This window comes from Drosophila ananassae, chromosome 3R, assembly GCF_017639315.1.
Source record: "Drosophila ananassae strain 14024-0371.13 chromosome 3R, ASM1763931v2, whole genome shotgun sequence".
Taxonomy (NCBI): Eukaryota; Metazoa; Arthropoda; class Insecta; order Diptera; family Drosophilidae; genus Drosophila; species Drosophila ananassae.
In genome coordinates this window covers 22406779-22430994 of record NC_057930.1, presented here as the reverse complement: position 1 = coordinate 22430994, position 24216 = coordinate 22406779, and the positions used below count along the sequence as shown (strand labels likewise).

Genomic DNA, 24216 nt, shown 5'->3' with positions numbered 1-24216 from the left:
TTCAAATGAATTGTTTATATTGGATTTTTATTAAATAAAATATTAACAATTCGGGGAACTAAGGCCCGCGATTACTTGGTTAGTTTTTAGTTGTTGCTTTTTGGCGCCTAAAAATTGGACTTTGACTTTAACAAAAGTAAAGCACATAAATAATAAAAATAATATCAAAAAATGATTTAGTTCTGGGGCTGATCCTCCGGCGCCGGCAGCTTCTCCCAGGTGGGCTCCACACCCCAAATCTCGCGGGCATACTCGGCGATTGTCCGATCCGACGAGAACTTTCCGCTGGACGCAATGTTGTTGATGGACATCTCCAGCCACTTGGCTTGGTTCTATAAAATAGAGGATTTCAAAAATTAGTAAGGTAGAGATTAGAGATAGAGGTAGATCCCATTACCTGGTAGGTCTTGGACACCAGATCCTGGGCCTTGATGTAGGCATCGTAATCGGCCAGCAAGTAGTAGTGGTCGTACTTGAGCAGAATGTCGGCAATGTTCTTGAACTCGTTGGGATTGCCGGGGCTGAAGAAGCCGCCCTGGATTTGGTCGATGACCTGCTTCACCTCCGGATTGGTGTTGTAGTAGTCGTAGGCATTGTAGCCCTTCTTCTTGAGGGCCTCCACCTCCTCGACGGTCATGCCGAAGATGAAGATGTTGTCCAGACCCATTTCCTCGGCCATCTCGACATTGGCGCCGTCCAGGGTGCCGATGGTGAGGGCACCATTAAGCTGGAACTTCATGTTGCCGGTGCCGGAGGCCTCTGTGCCGGCGGTGGAGATTTGCTCGGAAAGATCGGCGGCGGGCATGATCTTCTCGGCGAGAGTGACACGGTAGTTCTCCAGGAAGATGACCTTCAGTTTGTCGCCAACGATGGGATCATTGTTGACCACATTGCCGACGGCGCAGATGAGCTTGATGATCTGCTTGGCCACATAGTAGCCGGGAGCGGCCTTGCCACCGATCATGATTGTCCTGGGAGTGAAGTTGGCGGTGGGATCCTTCTTGATCCTGTTGTACAGGGTGATGATGTGCAGGCAGTTGAGCAGCTGGCGCTTGTACTCGTGGATACGCTTCACCTGAATGTCGAACATCGAGGATGGGTTCACCTTGACACCATAGTCCTTCTCCAGGATGGCGGCGAGCTTGAGTTTGTTCTCCTGCTTCACACGGGCCACATTCCTCTGGAAGTTGGGATCCTTGGCCCACTTCTTCAGGGCCACCAGCTGGTCTAGATGGACGGGCCACTCGTCGCCGATCTTCTCGGCGATCAGATCGGAGAGTCCCGGATTGCAGAGCAGCAGCCAACGACGTGGAGTGATGCCGTTGGTCTTGTTCTGGAACTTCTTGGGATCCATTTCGTAGAAGTCGTGGAACAGGGAATCCTTCAGGATCTGGGAGTGGATGGCGGCCACACCGTTGACGGCATGGGAGCCGACAATGGACAGATGCGCCATGTTGATGCGCTTCTCGCCATCCTCCTCCACCAGGGACATACGACGCATACGGTCCAGATCCTCGGGGAACTTCTTCTTCACATTCTCCATGTGCAGGAAGTTGATGTGGTAGATGATCTGCAAGTGACGGGGCAGGATCGACTCCAGCATGGAGACGGGCCAGCGCTCCAGAGCCTCCGGCAGAACGGTGTGGTTGGTGTAGGCGCAGCTCTTGGTGGTGATGTCCCATGCCTTCTCCCAGGTCAGGTGCTCCTCGTCGACCAGGATGCGCATCAGCTCCGGGATGGCCAGCGATGGATGGGTATCGTTCAGCTGGATGGCCACCTTGTCGGGGAAGTGGTCGAAGGTGTTGCGGACTGCCTCTCGGGAGCCGAACTTCGAGGCCTTGTAACGACGGATGATGTCCTGCAGGGTGGCAGCGCACATGAAGTACTCCTGCTTCAGACGCAGCTCCTTGCCCTCGAAGAAGTTATCGTTGGGATACAGGACACGGGAAATGTTCTCCGCCAGATTACGGTCCAGCACGGCCTGGATGTAGTCACCATCGTTGACTGGAAGGGATTAAGAGCAAGCAGTTAGTTAAAGGATATTTTTAAGATCAAGTTTTACTCACAGAACTTCAGGTTGAAGTCGATGGGCGACTTGGCGGACCACAGACGCAGGGTGTTCACGTGGTTGTTGTTGTAACCGGGAATGGGATTGTCGTAGGGCATGGCGAAGACCTTCTGGGTGTCCACCCACTTCTTGCCCTCGGGGGTATCGATCACACGACCATAGAAGTTAATTGGCAGCATGAACTCGGGACGTGCCTTCTCCCAGGGATTGCCGTAACGCAGCCAGTCATCGGGCTCCTCCACCTGCTCGCCGTTCTTGATCTTCTGGGCGAAGATGCCGTACTCGTAACGGATGCCATAGCCATAGGCAGCCAGACCCAAAGTGGCCATCGAGTCGAGGAAGCAGGCAGCCAGACGGCCCAGACCACCATTGCCCAGACCAGCATCCTCCTCCATCTCCTCCAGGTTCTCAATGTCCAGACCCAGCTGGTACATGGCCTCCTCGCACTCGCTCTGGATGCCCAGGTTGATCATGGTGTTGGTTAGGGAGCGACCCATGTAGTACTCCAGCGAGAGGTAGTAGACGCGCTGCAAGAAATGGGTCAAGAGTGGGTTACTAATGGGTCTGAAGCTGAAACTGGTGGATCATAAAGCTCATAGGTCCTGGGGATGAGCCAGTGCTGTACAGTGCTGCACCCAGAAACCTAATCTTTGCTGCAAAATGCTGATAAGGAGAGGCGCTTAGCAAAGACCTAGTTATGTTTTTTTGGACAGAAGGTCACCCAGTTTGCAGTTCTTATCAGTCAGATCGCCGGGAATAGCTGCTAAACCCACCAGAGCTATAAATAGCTATAGAGGAAGGCATTCACGATCGATCGATGTTACGAGGGCACCCCCTTCATGTTGTTGTTTTATTGCGGCAGTCTATCAAGTGCATCGGGGTAATGCTGGGTAAACATCATGGCAGAGCATGAATCTAACAAGGTATCACTATCCGGATCACAATCTCCTCTCAATGCTGGCGCTCTGATTATGAGGAGGATTGGTAATCACCGGCGATCACGGATCACCAATCATGCAAGCATTGACGACAGTGTCGCCAGTTAATGGGCTCTACACGGCTACAGCCTCCGGCTCCAAGGTATGCTGTTCCTTATCACCGGGAGTCCGGACTCTATGTAATCTATGCCCCAAACGCATGTCAGATGCCTGATCTGCCTGGCAGAAACTATTTCTAATTAGTTCGGAATGTTTGCCGAGCGTGTTTCTGTAGGTGAAAGGGGTTAAGATCGGGGCTCTCTATCGATTTCAAGATAAGATATGCTGGATTAGGTGAGTGTAGGGTATTTTTAACATTTCTTGAATCTGATGAAATTATTATTCGATAATACTTGGAAGATTATCAAATGGAAAAATCGAATTCTAAGCATGACCTTTCTCCCCCCAACCCAAAAATTTAAAAAAATAAAAAAATTCTAATAACCTACTTTGCTTATCTAATCACTGGAGTCTTCCCTCCACAACAAACCATGAGTAATCTTATGAGAATCATAAAAAGCTTCCCAAGTCATTCAACTGCCAGTTTTTTAAGGCAACAGCTGATTATCATGAGAGTGTAGCGTATTTGGCAGTCGTTCTGGCCTGGCCTAAAAGGTGATCTAGACCCAGACATAGTATAATTTTTATGGGGTTTGTTGTTGTTGTGGCTCTGATAATGAACCCCCAAACGATATTTGTTTGCATTCTGTTGTTTATTGTTATTTTTTTTTATTTTACTGTCCACCTAGATAGAATCGAACTGCATTGGTGGCGAATTGCACACCAGATGTGCATGGGAATCTATATATATACCCATATGTTTGATCCCTGATAGCTAAACGCTATAATTGGGTTTCCATGCGGATAGATAAGTAAAAAAAAAAAAATAAAAAAATACAATCGATTTAGTCAGCCTGACTTGCTGGGGCGAAGTGGAAAACTACACGGAAATTATGAATTATTTTATGGGCCATCCAACCCCATGAACTTTCTTTCTTCAATTTGCATAAATTGGAGGGGTAGGAGTCGCCAAGTGGACTTCAATTGGCTCCAAGTTACCCACCCACCCGGCTACGCATAACAACAGCTGTTCGAGTATCCGTGAGATACAAAAAACGACAACAAGCAGTATCTGTATCTGGCTATTCAGCTGGTTGCGTGAGCTAATTGCATGTGAGAGGAGGGAGTAGGAGGGTGGACAACTATTAATGGACAGCATAAAAGTTCCACAACCAGAACAAAAAAAAAAAAAATAAAGAAAAAGTATATAAATATATAAACGAAACTGTAGCCAAAATAAAAACTAGAGCGTCAAAGAGAGAAAATTTGAAATGAAAATGGGAAAAATTTTCCCTCATATTTTTGTCAGTTGTTGTTAATAACCTTTGATTGACCTTGAAAATATGTTTGTCGTCTTTTATTTTATTTTTTTTCGGGTGGAAGTTTCCACAAATTAGTTAAATTGAGAATATCTTGAACTCGAGTCAATGGAAAATTAATAGATACATTTGTATCTATAGCTTGGCCAGACCCATGGGGGGCATAGAAATTGAAAGTGATTTAAGCTGACATTCAACAAGGACAAAAATGTTTAGTCGCTGAATAAGAATTTCGAATGAAAAGCTCACGCTTCTGGCACGTGCTTTATAGATATAAATTATATTATATACATATATACAATGTGTATCTGATGGATACGAAAGGTGGCTTATTGGATGTGTTTACGGCACACTTGACTTATTTAAGCTGCATCTCAAAAGGGGGGACCAGGCCAAAGACAATATGGAAATTTATTTTTTCTAAAGTCATAAATTAGCTCATTTTTTTTTGTCTAGATATAGAAGTAGCCCCTCGAAAGGAGGCTATTTTTAAGCTGTTGTTGCTTGGTCTGGTTGGAAAATTCGCCGGCATTTTGTTGCAGTGAAAGTATCTTTTTATCTCTTTTCTTACATTTTTTTTCTATATTTTTTGTGGCGACATTCACACGTTTTTGGCATTGATCCCATTGCATTTTTCGGCATTTTCTTTTCGCTTTTCGGTAAATTTACGGGCAATTAGGAAAGTGAAATAATTGTTCGAAAGCGAATCAACAAAAGCGTGGGAAATGCATCCAAAGCAGAAATGCCGAATAAATCTTTTGGCCAAAAGTGAAGGATAGAGGGAGAATGGATAAGGCCACAAAAAAAATGTCGTAATAGCCAAAAAAAAAAAAGGAAAAAATATAGACGGAAAGATATTCCATTTTTGGAGCCTCAAGAGACAGGAATGTTAGGAATCTTGGGTTAGGGAGGATACTGAACTTCTTCCCCCCCTTCTTTTTTTTTTTTTGGAAAAATTCCATTGGAGTCAGGAGGAGGAGGAGTAGGAGTAAAATCAATAAGTGGGTGTGGGGAGAGCACTCACCTTGGGATCCTTCTCATAGTAGTGCTGCTGTGTGCGAATCCAACGGCCCACCATGTTGTCCCTGACGGTGTTGGCCAGGGCGAAGTAGTAGTCGCGCAGCGTGGACACATTACGATCCTTGACCAGGGTGTAGTGCAGGTGGCGATTGAAGTTCTTCTTCACTTCGGTGACATTGCCAACCTCGGCGATGCCGCGCACCGAGATCTGCTTGCGCCGATCCGCGTCCGATTGTGGCTTCGACATGGTGTCCTAGTTATATGTTTCAATATTCCTCTTTATAAAGTCTTTTTTTTTTTATATATTTCTCTGATTCCGTTGCGTGGGACCCGAAAATGCGAATGCGAATGCGAAGAGGAGATTCTGAACCCACGACCGTTCACGGAGTGATTCTTACGCGCCACTTTGCATTATACTACCCTGAGCTTTTTTTTTGTCGACAGCTTTCGGATTGGCTTTATATACCCTATAGTCGGTTCTAAGGGGTGATCAGTTCGGAAAATACCTAAAATTAAATATATAATTTGTTAGAATAATATAGGGTTATAAATCACTTTTTTTAAGTTTAAAAAAATATATGAATCATAAAAAATATGTTACTAGTCATATACTTTCCACTCTATAAATAAACATAAATTTAAATTTTTTCCAGTAATATCTTTAAGTAATAGGTATCTTATAGTTGTCATTCTAAAGAATACCTTTCTAACTTGTTTTACTTTAAGCTTTCTTCTCTGCTTTCGCTCTCCGGCTCTCTTGTAAACAATTTCTGACGCTGACAAAGCGGTTCTTATCAGCTCTTTTTTCTCCGATTGCACTCCGGCTATGCTCTTTCTGTTGCATTAAATGCCTTAGCTTTCTTTCAATTTCTCCGCCTCCCATTGCTGCTAATGCTTAGTGGGGCCATATGCTCTCTCAGTAAGTGGAAGTCTCTCAGTGGCCCAGTCACCTTGTGCGAAGGTCATACATGCGTATTTGTTGTTTATTTTCTGTTTTTAAATGTTTTTGTTGTTTGCCTCGCATAGCGGCGTCCAAGTGGCGCCATCTGGGTCGTGAGTCGTGATAGAACGAGAAAAACAGCTGAAATAGCGTCATAGCAAAAGCTTTGAGAACAGCTGTGCGTAAGAATTTTGGCGGGCTTCTTTTTAGAGTTGTCAACATGGATTGTTTTGCTTAAATTAGTTTATACTTTTTAAATCATTGTTCCTTATATTTTTTTAATGCTTATCTACACAATGGCTATATAACATAACATAATTATTAATAATAATTTGTTGATTTTATTTATATTAAATATCACAAAGCTTTCTTTTTTAAAATAGTTTCTTTACAAAACATTTCTATTTGAATGTATATATTTTGTATTTCCTAAATAAATTTGCTAAGTATGTAAATACAGTAATACAGATAATAAATATTAATGTACACCTCTCTCGATGTGGAATATGCTTACTAAAGTTTATCCTGAAAGCTAAGAATGCTAATCACAGGACAAAGAGCATCTACAATTCTATCAGCGCCAATTTAGTTATTCCATTTCTTGTTTATTACTTCCCATAATGGCACTCCCATGTTCAACTACTTGGGAATGCATGCGGATAAAGTCCTTGAAAGGTGAGGATGGTAACGGGGTACATTTTAAGGACGAGGCGCCTGTAGTCTCTTGTTTCTTGTGTTTTCCATTTGTTCTCCACGGCTAGTTCGTTGCAAATGAAAATGATTAGCACATTTGCCATAAAGGAAAAGAAATGGAAAGCGGAAAGATACTTTTTTTTGGACATTTGCCAAGTGAGCGGCCATCAAAATGGACGTCATCATTCATAAGCTGGTCTGGTAAAAATTTAAAACTTAATTGGAATCTGGTGAAACCAAGGCACCTTACGCTTGTTGACTCCTCCGCTTCACAATATGCAGCAGTATGCAACCAGTTTGGGTTTTGTTTCCCTTTTTTTATGTTCTCTACCACGAGTATTATGCAAAAGTTACACATATTTGAAAAGTGAAACACTAAAAGAAAACTAAGCAAACGGGATTTTGGAATTTTAAATAAATCTAACGATACAGGAAGTTATTTTATTGTATTAAAGTTTTCTTAAAAGTCCACACTGCGTATGAGTAATGGGAAAATGTTATCTATGATCAAAAATTACGCATACGACGTGTGTACAATAAAGTTGATTATGTTCGTTTTAGAGAATATTGCAATCATTATTAACTTTAATTATATTACTTAATTACTAACTACTTAATTAACTTACTTAATTAAGTATTACGTACTTTTCTAATAAATATTGAGTTATTTTTTTCTTAATTTAAAAATATACTATTTTCTTTTCTATATAGCTTTTCTTTGTGTGTAAAAAGCAAACAAAAATAATCTCGACTAAAAAATACGCATTTGAAAAAGGGTAACAGGTAGGCAAAGTGGGGGGGGGGCATTCGGGGCGGTCTGCCGTTCAAAAGTTAAAGTGTTGCCATTTTTCATTTTTTTTTGCATGCTACCTGTTTGTTTTTTGTTTGTTTGCTGCTGCACAAAAGCTCAAGGGTGTGGAGTGTGTGTGTTTGTGAGTGCGGGAGTGAAAACTACTACTACACACACACACCCACACAAAATAAAACATGAAACATATGTGAGTTGCGTTTTTCGTGTGAAAAAAAGACGATTCAAGTGCTTGTTAGAAAGGAGTGAGTGGAAATAAAGGGGGGGAGGGGATTTTGGGGGGGCGTGGCAAGGATGAAAGATGGATGGAGAGCACGTGACAGAGAGATCCGGAAACTCGTTTTGCCGCTAATTGGATGCTAAAGGTGTCTGCCTGTGTATACATTTGTGTGTGTGTGTGTGTTTGTGTTTCTTTGAGTGTGTGCGTGTGTGGCCTGGAGTTGAAGTTGCCAAACATCATTAACAGCACATGATACGCCCACCGCCCATTGACTTTATCACTCAAGAAAATATTAAAAAATTAGTTATTAATTTTTTTTTTAAATTTTCAGAGTCTTATAAATGGAAAATAAATAAATAAAAAAAAAATTATTTATAAAAAAAGAAAGTATAACTTTTTTCATGTGCACCAGCTGTCTGCAACCAAAAAACCGTGTCTCAATAATTACAGCTTTTTTTTCTGCTACAGCTACTGCTGGTTTTGCTTTTTCCATTACAGGCGCCTCTCTGATGATGAGATTAAAGTTTTGGCATAATGATGTCTCATTAAATTAAATGGCAACATTTCCAAACAAAACTGATGTAATTTGCCTGCCGTAGTTGCCTGATTAATGCGAGCTAGCATTCAGCTGGAAAGCAGGTCCTTTTTCCCATTTCCCATTCCCTTTAAGCTTAAACTGTTTGCCAATATTTTCTTTTCCTTCAATTTTTATTGCTGGTTTTTGATTTCACTTTAATTCGCTCGTTTTGGGGTAGTGTTTAAATGTTTGTCATAAAATCGTGTATCAATATCAATATTGAAAGAACGGCCAGCGAGTGCCAGGAATGCCCCAGGATGCTATTGCAAATAAATACAAACACCCACAAATTGATATCGAATTACAATAAAATCTGCATTTATCAAAAGTTTCCACCGCCCACCTATCTATACGTATGTATACCGGTATACGTGCAACAGTTGTACCTCGGCAACCTTTAACCTTTTTTGTAGTTCGGAATTGAAGAAAAATAACTTAATACTCCAACAAGAGAAGTAAAAACTTTATTATTATAATTTTTATTATTTTGCATGAGCTTAAACGTCAAATAAACGTCTGAAGAGATCTTCTATTTAAGTAATATACATTCCCAGTCATATTACAGACTTCAAAGTAAATCGGACATACACTTTTTAGTTGTGGCGGGAGGAATTTAAGGATGATGGCATCCCAGTGGGAATATTTCGAGGCAAGAATGACCATTATGAGCTACTTAGCAACCGATTTGTGCAGCATTCCCGCACCTCACGCCCACATAAGCAAACACATATAACATAAACACATACATATATACAATGGGGGAGGAATGGGGGAGAAAAAAAATAGAAGGCAAATTGTCGAGGATTTGAAGGTTTCAGGTTTCAGGACTCGAAAGCTTCTTTGGATTTGTATTTCTTTTTGGTGTTTGCTCTCACTGTGGTTTCGTTACTTGAATTGAAATTGCTTAATTTACCAGATAATTTACTCAACAAATTGTTTTCTGTCCCCCCAATAAACACACACACTACTACAAACCCATACAGGGAATGTAATTAGCTCGTAGCTTCCTGTTGATGTTTGCCATTGATTTTGTGGCTTTGTTCGAACGATTCAAACACTCCCATGTGGCTATTTGGGTATGCGATTTATGGAACCAAGTTGGTACCATTGCTTTCAAGTTGCCACCATTGTTGCAACAACTATTCAATTAGGTCCCTATCCCCTTATACTGCCCCTCATCCCTGACCTGCCCAAATGTACTTTCACTTCACTCCATTTAATTGGTTCCTCTTTTGTCCTGTTTTTGGAGTTCTCCATTGAAACGGAAGTTTTAATTTGGAATACACTTGGAATTGTGCCCCGAGGATGCCTCCAGGATGGCAGACAACTGACAGTTTGATTTTCCGACAAAGTAATCGCTTTAACTATAATAATTGTCAATGTAATTGTCATAACTGTGACAGTAATGAGAACGTATCTGCAGAATGATCCAAATGAGTCAAATAATAGGTGACAGTTACTAAACTTCTTAGGCTTAAATGCCCAATTTGATGAAAACTGAAAGTGCCCTAAAAAGTATGCTACAAAAATGAAACTTGGACTAAAAGCTTTTGGTTTATTTTTCTTTTTTTTTTGGAAAAATTAGAATGAAAATATATGTATATTGCCATTTACACACAAAAGGAAAATTTAACTGATATTTCTCAACAGTAAATTTCAATTGAATATAACACATTTTCCTTGATTCCTATTCCTATTGAATTTGGTTATTCAAGAATTTATTTAATTTTTTTTATTTTTATGTAATAATAAAATTTAATCGAGCTGCCAGGAATTATTTATTTATTTTGTAAATAAATATCCTTAAGGAATATCTTTTGTTGTCCTAATAGAACTCCCCATGTTTATTTAATATTTTGTGAGTTAAATATGAATGAAATCTCTTGTTATTTTCGAGAGTTTATAATGGGTTTTGCCATCAAGTGCATTCAATTTGCTAAGCAGCTTTGAATGCACAGAATACGACATTGGAAAAGTAAAACAATAATAACAAATCAATTTTCATACAGTTTTGATTGCATAAAGCCAGAGGAGAACTGCTCGGGGGGAAAATATGAAAACACTGGAATTCTTTGGCAATAAATTTCAAGAAACCCCGAGCAGTCAAGTGAGCAGTCGAGTCGAGTTGAAAACCAGTCCCAGATGACTGCCAAAGGAATGACAGGCAAACAAAGGAGTTGAATTTATTTACCCAAAGCCTTAAATTATTTCAGATTTATTTGCTTAAAGTCACCTCGGGCCAAACTCTTTTGACAACTGAACTTTCTAAGCCACTTCGAGTTGAATTGTCGACCCGTGAGCCGAGAAAGAGAAAATAAACCCATCTGCAAGGGTTTTTTTTTATCGACGGGCTTGATTGTCCTTGGGCCGACAATCAAAAATTTATTGACCTTCTGTGACCCACAATGCAGCAATCGGTTTGTTTGTTTGTTTTTCGAGTATCGGCTAATACTTTATGCTCCTCCATCAAGAATCTATATTTCCATCTATAATTTGAAAGGAAAGTGTGATTTATGTTTGCGGCATTACAAAGGCTATAGTGTGTCAACAATACACAGGCCTCGTCAATAATTAAGGACCCAAAAATGTATATCCCCTTCTCATTTGTCAGCTAATTGTAAATATTTACCTAGTACATTTAACATCATATTGAACATGCACGTGCAATAATCCCGGCCAAGGCCTCGGGGGACTCTTTTCACTCAAAATGCCCTCGACTGGAACACAATCTAATTGTTTTGACCGTGCCTTTGTTGCATATTTAATCTCGTGGATATTTATCTGCCATTGTGTTATATACTTTAACATTTTACTTGAACTTTTAAAAATTTAACTTATTTAATCAAGATCATTTTGGAAAAGGTAAATGATCAAACCAATAAGGACCAATAAGGTCAACTTTTTTTTTTATTCCACTTATTACCTGTCCACCGATTTTGTCAGTATACCTGGCTGCTACTTGGGCTTCGAAAAACGAAATTGAAGTTGCTAGGACTCCCGGGATTTCAAGAAAACGCGATAAGAAATTAGGAAATAGAATTTACACTCAGAGAAAAACCAAGAATTTCGTACTTAAACCATAAATTGCTTTTGAAAAAGGTTCTTATCGTTTAGACATATGGGAATAGACGTTTAATGTTTTAAAATGTGGCGTATACCGATGGGTGTAATTAGTATTATCGAAGTTCAAAGTTATTCAGCCTTCAGCCTTTAAAAAATATTCTCAACGAATGAACTATCTGGATATGTATTTATTTATGAATTCGTTATAAAAAACTTTTAATAATTATAAGAGCTTTAACAATGGGAATGTATTTTAGGAATCTTTTTTATGCTGTGAATCACTTGCTGAATGTTTAAGTGGAATGGATATCGACGTGTCGTTTTCAAACGACCCTTCAGGACATGGAGTTAGACATCCAGAAGCTGTCGCGCTGTCGTTTTTCAAGGACTTTACAGGGAGTGTGCTGTATGATCCTGATGCCATCGAGTTTCCACTTTGGGGGCAATTATCGGGACAGGAGCTGTAGGATACAGTATTTGTCGCTAGGTTATTTTTATCTAAAGATATTTCGGGGCATTTGCTGTAAGATCCTGTTGGTATATGGGTATCCGTCGAAATATTTTCTGGTCCAGGGGATATTAAAGAATTCATGTTGACGGTTGTGCCATCTTCTTTTAATTCGTTTTTTATTCGAGTTTCCTTGGGTGGCATCAACCGGTTGATTTCCATTATTGCCTCCGGTGAGACGTTTCCACGAATGACGACTGGATCATGAGAGGAAGGAGTGGGAATTATATCGGTATTTTGCTCCAAACCCTCAGGTAGGATCACTTCAATGTCATTACATTTTCGGCACTTTCGGTAAAAGTATATAAACAATGCAATTATAATTGAAACGCCAATGGGAGCTATATAGTAACTAATTCCAGCTTCCGTGGTGTCACTATTCCATTTTATACGCCACATATAACCTGTCCACTGCATCCCTCCTCCGATTTTGTCTTTATAGCAGGCTACTACTGCCATGTTAGAGAACGTTTGTGGGTTTCTAAATATAAATCTATATTCATGCATTTTAGGGACGTCCTTCGTTATTTCGGGTTTTTCGTCGCAGATTTGAAATTTGTTTAAGGATGCGGTACACCAGTAAATCGTATATCCTATAATGTTTTTCTCGTCGTTTGGTGGATCCCAGCTAAGGATATGTTCCTTTTCATTGTACTGAAGATTCTTGGGTCGTTGATTGTCATTTGTCAGAATGGGCACTTGTAATTCACTTCTATTAACAGAACAACCCTCTGAGTTCTTACTCCAAACGTAAATGGTGGCGGAGAGTGAGGCATCCCAGTTGCGAAATAGCGCTGAGTTATTTCCAATTATTAAGGCACTGTCTCTGGAAGTACAGGTATTTAGTATGAAATTAATATAAATAAGAGGTTATATAGTTATTACCCATGATCCGTTTTTGCGATGTATCCGAAGCTAGGTCCGTTCCATTCCTCCTCGTACAGGTGAAAAAAGAAAATGTAGAGATGTTTATGATTCGGCTCATAGAAAAACCCGTTCGATAAAATCTGTGGAGACCTTAAAGGTAAAATTGCCGGAGTTAAGCAATTGTCTTTATACATCTCAGTCCAGCGGGATATATTTCCAAAACGGCAACAAATTTTAACAAAAATGGTTCTATAGCCAAGATCCTCTTCTAAAACGCACATTAGCGCCTCGTGATCTTTTAAAGAATAAAGAGTGACATTTTCAAAATAGCGATTTCTACGATTGTAATGCATCCTGCAAATAAGATTTTTATATTGTGATAAAATTACAGTGCAATTACAAATTGTTTTCCAATGGACTTTTATGATATTCGGATTTGGAATTAAAATTTCATTCCTGTGTAGGATAAACTCTTTATACTGAGTGAGGCCCATTAATTCCATTTCTAACTTGAAGATGTTTAAGGTAGTAAGGTTCTTGTTTATGTGGATTTTGCACATCAATATCTTGTAATACTCCTGTTCTTCTATTGAATTACACTTAACTTTGGGTAATCCGTTTGCGCTCAAGAACAATATTTCTTTCACTTTCGGTGAGAAAGGTACATGAAAGGAGCAATTCACAATATATTCATTTGAGTATAATAGGCACTCGAAGTTTTCAGGATACAGTTTTGGGATTATTTGTAAACTTTTGGGAGAATGCTGTGCTTTTTTTGCGCTGCAATAAAAATTATTAAAAACAAAGGTGTACATCTCTGGTAATTTGGTCTTGACAGTAATATTGTCAACAATTTCCTTTGAATAATCATATGGCCATTCTTCATTCATAAATTGAATATCACTGTTTTGTATGCCGGAAATATTACATTGGCAAAATGCGTAATTCCCTGCTAGAACAACATTCCCATGATCGGACCACATTCGACAGGATGATTCTTCGCCACAACAGAAAACTATCATTGTCAGGCTTATAAGAAATGTCCTGACAAAAGCCATAATGAGCGAGATCCTTTAAAATTTAAAATTAAAATTTTTTTTCGTATCGATGCAACCGTTTTCTTTCAATTGAATTTGGAAACTGAACTTGAGTTCCAAAAAATGCGATCAAAAAACTTGGGCTCATGAATTTGTTACTTATCACCAGAGCATGAGGGAATAATAATCCATTTAAAATAATAGGCTGGAAGCTATTATATAATGTATGATTTCAAAATGTTATCAATAAAATATTTTATAGCAAGTGTAAAATATATATGTATTATTCCTAAAAAGTGCAAATTGAAATTTATAATAAACAAGTATTATTTAAAGAGTTTTCGTTGAAGTATTTTCCAATAAATATTAAAAAATTTACGAATATATATACAAGATTTTAAAGATCTTTAACTGTCCCACAGTGTAAAAAAAAAAACAAAAAGAAATATCGATGAACAACATTAGTCAAATCTCTTGGGGTTTTAAACATTAATTTTGTATGAATAGTTGGTTCTCATTTTTTGTAACGAAGCAGTTCTATGTATGAAATACAATTGACTTCTAATATTTTTCTTTAACTCTCTGATTTGTTGATAATGAGTACTCTAGAGACTTTGTGGGCCAAGAAAATAATATAAAAAATTGTATAATAAAATAGTAGTTGAAGTTTTCCTTTAGTAACTATTTTATGTGATAGATTGACGGATACCTATAAAGCCAAGCTGATACCTTAAATTAAATGGTAAATAGGATTTTGTTGACATTCCTGATATCCTGCATAGCTTTTACTTGGCGGCCAGGAAGTCTCACGCAAATCAAATGAAATTGAGCGCAAATAATAATAAGATATTGACTCAGTTAGCTACGAAAGGCAACTCAATTTATGCCAGTCGCTGGACCAGGGGGAAGGACTTTCAGTTGGCGGAGTCTAAGGATGGAGGAAGCAGGAAGATGTGCCAAACAATTATCCAGATAAAACGTGATTGATTATGCTTATGGAGGGGAAGTGGGTCGCACGTTTTTTATAGTGCTCATGCCTTCTTAGATTTCGTTTCGAAGCTCTAGCAACGAATTTTCGATCAATGAAATAATTACGTGTCCTTCCGCCGGGCCAATGGAGTGTGCAAAATTTTCAATCAACGAATGCGTGCCCCAGTGGGTGGCAGGCACCGAGTATGGTATGGTATGGGAAATCTACTTAACCAAATTGATGACAATGCGATAAGTCAGAGACGGCGAGTTAAGCCGCTTAAATGCTTATAAACTGCCTGTACTCCCTTACTTCCTCCCCCTGGGATTTCCCTTTTTTTTCCTCTTTCGCCTCTCTATATGGTGGAATATATATATATAAATTTCCCCCAATATTAAGTTGCGTCTATGCCAATTGCTTGAGAGGGCAACTTTTTGGCCAGCTATGCGAATTATTTGTGATGCATATCCAGGAATCCTTATGCCACAGACATTGGTTTTGCTTCTGCACGAAAAATAAATATTTTAATAAATGCAATTATAGACACTTTAAATTGTTAAAATATTAAAAATTGTTATTCTTTTTTAACATTACAAATTGAAAAGTAAAAACATATAAAATATTAATATATTTTTCGAATCTTTTTCAGAGTATTTCTGCATGTGGCTTTTCGTTTCGATCTAGCATAAATTGTTGACATGCCTGGCCGCATTAAATTCAGCCCCGGCACGTATAACAATTTGAGGAGGTTGCCACAACCTTCTTACCTGCAACCTCATATTCTCCCTCTTACAACCCGCTTTCCTACTTGTTGGTTTGGTGCCCCTTTGTGGCCAGGTTGTTTGTGTGCCGAGCATGATATTGTCGTAAATATATCAAATATTCGTATCGTGCCATAAATAAGCAAAATAAGCGACTACTTTCCTCTCATAATTGGCAATTTGCGTTTGCCACTCGTTAGTTTGATTCCCATTTTCGGTCCCCATTGCCCCCTGAATTCTTCTGTGTTTCAATCCTTAATTCTGGAAGAGTTACAGCTGCTTATTAGGCAGTGACAAGTGTCAGCACAGGAAACAACTCACTCATCATATTGCGTATACGCCACCGCTGCCACCCACTCGAGTGGAAAAATGTCATTTATAATGAAGAGTGGATATTTGTCCAAGGATTGGGTCTTTGGCGGGGTTTTCTTTTTATTGAAAGATTCCCTAAAGTCTAAAACACACTCCAGTCACATAACCCACGTAGACCTTTAGCAATTTTCAACTTTTAGCCACAATTTCACTTTGAGACCCCAAAGTCAAAGCAAGCGTTAAAGGTAAGAACAAACTTTGACCAGTGCACTGAAAGAAAAAAAGGCGAATGTTTAAATAAATAATTTAGATTGGTACCTGATCCTTGACCATCCGAAATAAACAATGGAAGAGTAAAGAATCTCTTGAGAAAGCTGCTCTGCCTTCGATTCCACTTTCAACTTAAACAACTCCTGCCTGGGAACATGATACTTCAGGATACAAAGGACTTTGTGGCAGAAAGAGACAGCGGCGGCGAGAGACAGCTAGAAAGAGAGAGAAAATCAAAGTGAAATTATATAAAAAATGGCACAAGCACGTGAGCAGCTCCTTGAGGCTAAAGGAAGTCAAGGCGGAAGTGATGATGATGCTGATGATTTCCGCAAACAAATATTCCGTTTGTTTGCTCAACAGTCTAGGAGGGGGAGTGGATGGGGATTTTGTGGAGGTAAGGGGAAAGCCCGGCATTAGGACAACATTAGCCCAAAACAATTTTTAGGTTGCCCTGTTGCCGGCAGGTGTAAAATGTTTTTTTTTTTGTTACCTTTTAGCATTCAAAAGTGTGAGTGTGTGAGAGTGTGCCACACCACCCTTACATCCTCACTCACACACACATACACACCTCTACTTCTGGTACATTGTTTCACTTCCGGTTTTTGTGGTTTTGTTGCTTTTGGCGGCACACAAAACGAGCTCAGTGGGTTAAATGGAAACATCTCCGCAGCAGCAGCAACAAATGCAAATAGGTTAGGCCCGTCCGCACCAAAATGCGGCACAATGCTGTCCAAACAAAACAACAACAAAAATTAAGCACACACTACGGCAGTAAGTATAAAAAAAAAATGAAAAACAAAAATGAAATGGTTACAAAAAAAGATAAAAAAGAAAATTTTGATGGTACTGTTGCTGTTGTGTAGCAGCTCCTGTGCTTGACACTTGCAGATTTAGCGCTTCATTTGCAGCAGCAACTGACAGAGTTGGGACACAAAAACAAAATATATACCATATATATATATTTATCCACTTGTATAGGGTTGCAGGAGGACGACGAGGCCGGCACATCCTTATCCTCATACAAATTTGATGTCAAGTTTTTGGTGGATTGTTTAACATAAGCAAGTGCCTTGGGCTAGGCAGGGATTATGCTGGATTTCATGTTTATATTTCCATTTTCAATTTAGGGCTCTGCCGCTTAAATATTAGTTAGAAACGGGAAACATTGAATGAATTTTAGTGAATGATTTAATTTAAATTAACATTTATTTAAAGTGATTTTTGTTAGATTTAGAAAATTATAAAGGCCTATATATTAAATAATTTATTACCTTAAAATCCTTAGCTTTATTTTTTTCTTTGCAGTTTAATTTAATTTAAATTTCAACACAGATGCTTTTAATTTGATTAATATATATTTTATTAATATGATTTTAATCAACATTTCCCCATTTAAATGAAAACCAATAACGTATTTCTTTATATTAATCATTCATAGGTTAATGATATTAAGTTTTTTATAAAAAGAAACTTTTTAAGCTTTTAATGAAACAACATTTAAATGTTTTTATCATTTAAGCTGGCAGGGAAACAATATTAGATTATCTGAAAATTCAAGCATTTCTAGGATTTGACTTTTTTGCTGAAACTGGGAGCAATTGCCCAAATAAATACAATTTTCTGCTTTGTCAAATACCCTTTTGTTTCTTTTGTTGGGTGTCTGGTTTTGTTGGATTGTTCTGGTTTTGGTTTTTGGTTTTTTATTTTTTTTTTGGCTGACTGGCTCCAAATCGTTTGTCGCTTAAGCTGCTCGCGCAATTCAAATTGATTTATAACGAAGATATATTTTATCAAGTCGATGGGTGGGAAATGGGAAGAACTATACTTTGGGGAATTCCCCTCCATTTTCTGTGTGTGTGTGTGTGTGTGTGTATGTCGGGAAAGATTTCTCATGACATTTGGCTCCACTTGCAACGATTTCGAAAATATTTTCTTGTGCCGACAGTGGTGGTGCTGCTGCCGTCGATGCTGCTGCTTCTGTAGCTGCTGTTGCACAAAAATATGCGAGGGCCATGGCAACGACGTTGAATCGTGCCCAAGCTGCAGTTTGTTGTACGTGCAATGGCAGCCAATAGTCAAAGTTGTCATTTATATGCCCCTATGCCACCACCACGACCCATTTTCCCTCCCACCATTGCCGCTTTCTCTGACTTTTCCTTTTTTTTTCGTTTTTTTTTGGTTCTGGGTGGGTTGCTTCTTCGAATCGTCCTTTATTTTTGGGTGTAAGAGGGCGGTGGGTGGTGGGAAGGTCAACTGATTTATGACACTCAAATGAACTTCGACGCTGACTGAATAAATTTTGAAGACGACTTTTGTGTCGAGTTCTCGATTTGTTGGGCATTTTTTCTCGCTTTTCTTAGCACTCCAGCACTCTTGTTTTTTTTGGCGCCAAAAAAATTTCACTTTTTTTATTTTTTTCCAGACTTGTTTTTTTTTGAGTTGTCTGCTGATTTTTTAATGCATTCGTGTTGTTCTTTTTCATGTTAGTTAGTTTGTTGGATTTATGAACCTGCCACAAATTCGTCAGCGAAAGTCTCGAGCAAAATGTTGTTTTCCAGTTTTCATTCCGTTGAGTTTGTCAAATTTTTGACATTGAATCTGGGTATGTAGAAGCCAACGGACAACCACAGCTAGTGTTGTTTTTACGATTTATTTTCATTTTTCCGGTTTTGCGTTGGGCGCCAAACAAACAGCAAAAAAAAATGAAAAAAAATCTCAACATTCGACACTGGCTGCTTCTGAAATAATTGATGTGCAAATGTTGGAAATTCAATTGGGTTCACCTTGAGCGAAAGTGGCTGGGGAGCGGATGATCCGCACATCTAGTTCGAGACGCAAACTTTCACTCTGACAAGTGTGAAATGTCAGTGGATTGTCCGCATCCGTATCCGCATCCGTGTCCGTGTCCGTGTCGGTGTCCGTGTGGGCGGGAATATTTGCGTTGGCTAGTCGTCGAGCAAATTGGCGGCATAAATTGATTAAGTTCTAATTGCAATCAATTATAAATTATTTGGAGCATAAACTATTCAGATTTCCAATTATGCACTCGGTGACAGATTCATAACAAGTTCAGGGACGATTTGTGGTTTTTAATTATTAAGGAAGTGATTTCTAATAAATATAATCTAATTGGTTGTTAAAAATGTGCGTGTGGGCTATTTTTTTAAACTCAACAAATTTTTTTATCTAGATATATTTATCAAATATTTATTTATTGTAAATTTCTGTCCGAAACAGTATTTCTCCTCAAATGCCTTAAATGTCCTTTGAGGGTAAAGAAGATACTTTTCCCAGCTGCGTACAAGCAGTGCAAGGATATCAAAGGGATTTTCACACAGAGGATATTTTAGCACTGTTTTAAGCAGTGTGATATCCTTTAATATTCTTCATGAAGCAGTTTTGCAGTTGAAAAAAAGCAGTTTTTTATTATCCCAGAGGGGGAATATTTAAAAATATACCTCTTTTTAAAAAATACAATTTTTTCAGCTACCTAATCATTTCAATATTTTTAGTTATTATATAGTTAGTTAGTATTGTAGTTAGTATATAGACATTTATGGTATGAAAGCTTATGTTACTTATTTACTTAGAATATGTTTACACTAAAGTACCTGTTCCAATCACTAATATTAGTTTCAACAAATAGATTACAGTTTTATTGCAGGAAGACATTGTTTTTACAAAAAAAACCCTTACAATAAAATAAAATATCTAACTTAAACTTGATTAGAATAGAAAATAAAAAGGGAAATAAACCCCTTCTTTTAAAACAAGCTTTAACACACATTCGGAGTGCGGCGAATTGGGCATCCACCATTGAAAGCTTTTCCCCTTCAGTCGGATGTCCTGTATTTGTAATAGTGTGTGAGTGTTCGTGTGTGTGTGTGTCTGGGCAGTTCGTGCTGTTGATTTTGTCGGGTTTTCAACGTGACTCGGCCAACATTCGAACCGCATTCGAAGTGGCAGCCTTCGCCTTTGCCTCAGCCAGAGTTTGAGTTCTGAAGCCGTCGATCTCTTAGTATTGTGACGGCATTCATGGGCTGCGGAAGTGCCACACGTGTCCTTGTACATCGGTGTATAGTCATAACGGTAAATCGGTGGCAAGTTCTTTGGCATGGCAAAAGGCGTAATTTTTCGAGTGTGTTAACGAAGGCCGGAAAAAAATAATAAAAACAGTGGCTTTTCAATGGCACCATGGAGTCAAGGCAAAAACCGCAATTGACAAAACAACAATAACAGCAGCGACAATAGAATTTTAAATATTCATGAACAGTGTCGATTGTCATCAATTGCATGTGTGTGTGTGTTAGTGTGTAAGTGTGTAATTGTGCGGTGTGTGTGAACATTTCAAACAACATTTCCCGCTCCCAGTACCATTTTCCCAATCAACAGCAGGCGACATTGCCTGTCATTGTCAATCAGCAAACAGGAAAACACACAACAATAGCACCAACAGCAACCAAAACAGCTAGAACAACAACAATAGCAACATCAACAACAGCAACAACAATGGAAAATGAACAAACCAACAATAACCAAAACAATAATGGACAAAACTAACTAATGTCAAATGTTAGCGGCATATAATTGACAAATTTACGCATTGATTTTGAATATTTGATTATTAGATATGCAACTGCAATTACTGATTTTGTGCCAGTCTCTTTTTTTAGTGGGATTGGGTGAGATAATCTTTGGATTTTGGGGTGGACCTATACCAATAACAAACCAATTGACAGTTGACATTTGTAACGGATTAACCATGAAATTAAGTCCCCCAATCGGTGATTCGTGCGTGCGTGTCCATAAAACTGTCAAAATGAATAAATAAACTGTCAATTGCAATCCCCCAAATACAAATTTTATACTCTGAACCTCTAACCCTGAAAGTATATACATATATTTGTACATTTATGCAACCAAATGTGGCAAGCAACCCAGACAAACAAACATTGAACATTTATTTCCTACTTTCGTGTGATTTATGCTCAGTGAGGCGTGGGTGATGTAGAAAAAGGATATGGAGCAAGGGGCAAGGACCAAGAGGCACAGAATTTGGGGGCGTAGTATTAGTCGCCCCCTCATTCCCCTCATTTTGATGTCCTAAGCGAGGCCAGAAAAATGACGCGAAAATCGTCTAGCAATTTTCCCGACACTTAATCGTAGGCTGTCGAAAAAAAAAAATACAGAAAAAAAATAATATCAAATAACGATTTAATCTTCTAATGTCTGGAGCTTTTTTTCTAATTCAAAGTAGATTAAATGACACAACGTGTATATAAATAAAAATGATTCTTTAATCATTTAAAATATATACAAGCGACTTGTCTTAAAATACCTTTATAAAAGTCCTTTGTAGAAAATTATAAAAAAGTTTATAAACAACTTAATTATTATTAGAATAAATACCAAAACCTTCTATAAAAATTTAGCTAAACCTTTCTCCTTGTGTAGTTCTGTGTTCTAGGCCTAGGACTAGGCCAAAATGTGGCCCATACATGCAATCGCAGTCGCGTTGATGGCTTTAATGCCGACGCTTTTGGCCATGTTGTATGTAAAAAGCACACAGGCAAGTGCTCGGGTGCGCTATGTTCTGGTTTGTTTGGTTTTAAGTGGAAGTTGTGGGTGCATGGATGGGTTAAGAGGCGCCAGCCAGCATCCCGGAATGGGTTAAGAGCCAGCTCTAACATTACAGGCCCCACTGACATAGAGTGGTTCGGGCTTTTGTTTTTCCACAGGATTAGTTGGCTTTGAAAGTAGTTCAGGAAAACTCCAGTTGCAGCATAAATACGAATACGAATTAAATTTTAGACCCCAAACAAAAAAAAAGGAAGTGGAAACCCTTTAAAACATTTTACATGTGCTCTGTAATGGGACACCCATTGAAATGGCTTGAAATCCCTGGCATTTGCTTTTAATTAGACTCAGACAATTTTTGGAGGAAAATTTTAAATACACTTTCGCAATTACAGTGAGGTATAAAAAGGCAGCAAGGCAAATAATGTCATTTTAGGGCTTTCGACTCATAAGCCAATTAAAAATGACAACTGAGACACAAAACTCCAATCAAGGCACCCTAAAAATTTCATTTGCATTTGCCAACATCTTGGAAAAAGTTGTTTTGCCTGTTCCCCGATTTTGTTGTCGTTTTTTTTTTTGTCACAAGGCTTACGATTGACACCTGACTATTCACCTGGCTTGTTGGCTACAGGACTTTCTGTTTGTTTCGCTGCCTGCCGCCAATCAATCAAACCCAGCAAGGACATCGAGGCTGTCCTTCGACAGAATCGAGTTAGGGTCTCCTCTACCTCCGGAGTTTCGGCTCCGTGGTGGGATGAAAATTAAAATTCTTCAATGTGAGGAAAGGCATAAAAATGTATGAAATATATATGAAAAGGCTGTCAAGGGTCGAATAAATAATGTAAAAAGGGAAATGCTTTTTTTGGGCGTTGCTGTTTTTGCCCCCGAGGGTCCCAAAAAAAGTTCCTTAAGTTGTCTGAGGAAACCGCATGAATTTAAGACAAGAAATTTTAGTCAGTTTTCGGGGAAAATTTTCAACTCTAATGGAGTGTAAAGAACGCACACAACCGCCCTGGACTAGGTTCACCTAATCACATTGAGAGCTTAACGCCCGCCCAAGGACATATACTGAATAATGAACGCCATTGTCCTTGGTGGCAGTGGTCACTTTTTGGCTAGTTGGCTAATGACCGTGGCTATCCAGCAGTGACACCATCAATAATTCAAGTTTTGGCAACTTTGAATGCGCTTTGAGCGCATTACATTTAATCAGGATTCATACAGGACTCTAGCTTGTTGTGTGGAATATGTGGACATATTCATCCGTGTGCCGAGTCCTGAATCCGTAGTCCGTGTGATTGTTTATGCTAATAATTCATAAACACGCGCCTGTGAAAAGCCCAAAACCAAACACACACGCACCGACCCAAATGAATTCTTGTAGAGTAAGGCTTATTGACAGACGTCCTGGCCCGGGGTTAGGTGTCCTTCTGTTTCGACTGCCCTTTGCTCTCGGCGACCCCTTGTTGGCTCACAAAATGTTGGCTCCTTTGAGGTGCCTGAGGGAAAGCCGCTTAGCTCTAGTCCTGTGTACACAGAAGGAAAAACAAAAACAATATCAGTTTTAGGCTTACATTTTAATTACATGTGACTTGTAAGTTAGAATAGAATTCAATACATACTAAGTATTTCAGTTTTTTTTTAATTTATTCTTTTTTATCTATTATCTTATAATCTTATCTAACTTGTCTAGGTGAAACTTAAATAGTTTTAGAAAATGGTACATTATTTCTCTATTTAAATAAGTAAATTTTAAATTCACTAGGGAAAGATACATATATGTAGATATATTATTTATTTTTTAAAATATTTAATAACAAAATTATAAAAGAGTTTCTTGAAGTGCAGCCAAAGAACTCAGGAGATGGCAAAAGCAAAGCTCATAGATGGCCTCAGAAAGGCTTCCCCAAGCTGTTGCCCGCACTTTGTGGTCTGTGCTGGAATTCTAGGATAATAAAATGTTACCAGGACTCACATATACTGAGTCCTTGCCTCCTTCCTTCCCACCTTACCCCCTTTCTTCCCACCCATATGTGGTTGCATCTGTTACCGGGTATGGTGGGGCAAATGGGCGGGGCCGAAAAGAACAGGTTTTAATCTTTATGAAGCATATTTCATATCGTTTTTGGAACGCTTTTTTATGACTACCCGGGCGGGTCTTCT

The 24216-nt window shown here is 38.9% G+C and overlaps 2 protein-coding genes across 3 annotated transcripts in view; one reads left to right on the top strand and one right to left on the bottom strand.

Moving 5' to 3' along the window:
- Positions 1–6: 6 nt before the first annotated feature.
- On the bottom strand, positions 7–5855 carry LOC6497423 (glycogen phosphorylase). Its single transcript, XM_001962081.4, has 4 exons — positions 5449–5855; positions 2067–2595; positions 398–2004; positions 7–332 (listed from the first exon to the last, which is right to left on the bottom strand). Exons 1-4 carry the CDS (start codon positions 5689–5691, stop codon positions 177–179), a joined length of 2535 nt encoding a protein of 844 aa, XP_001962117.1. The 5' UTR covers positions 5692–5855; the 3' UTR covers positions 7–176.
- Positions 5856–20450: 14595 nt separating this feature from the next.
- The window catches only part of LOC6498121, a 48816-nt gene continuing 45050 nt past the window's right edge, over positions 20451–24216 (top strand). For both annotated transcript variants that reach the window (XM_044715972.1, XM_044715971.1), the window contains exon 1: positions 20451–20562. The gene's annotated coding sequence lies outside the window, so the exon portion shown is untranslated. The remainder of the gene's footprint in view (positions 20563–24216) is intronic.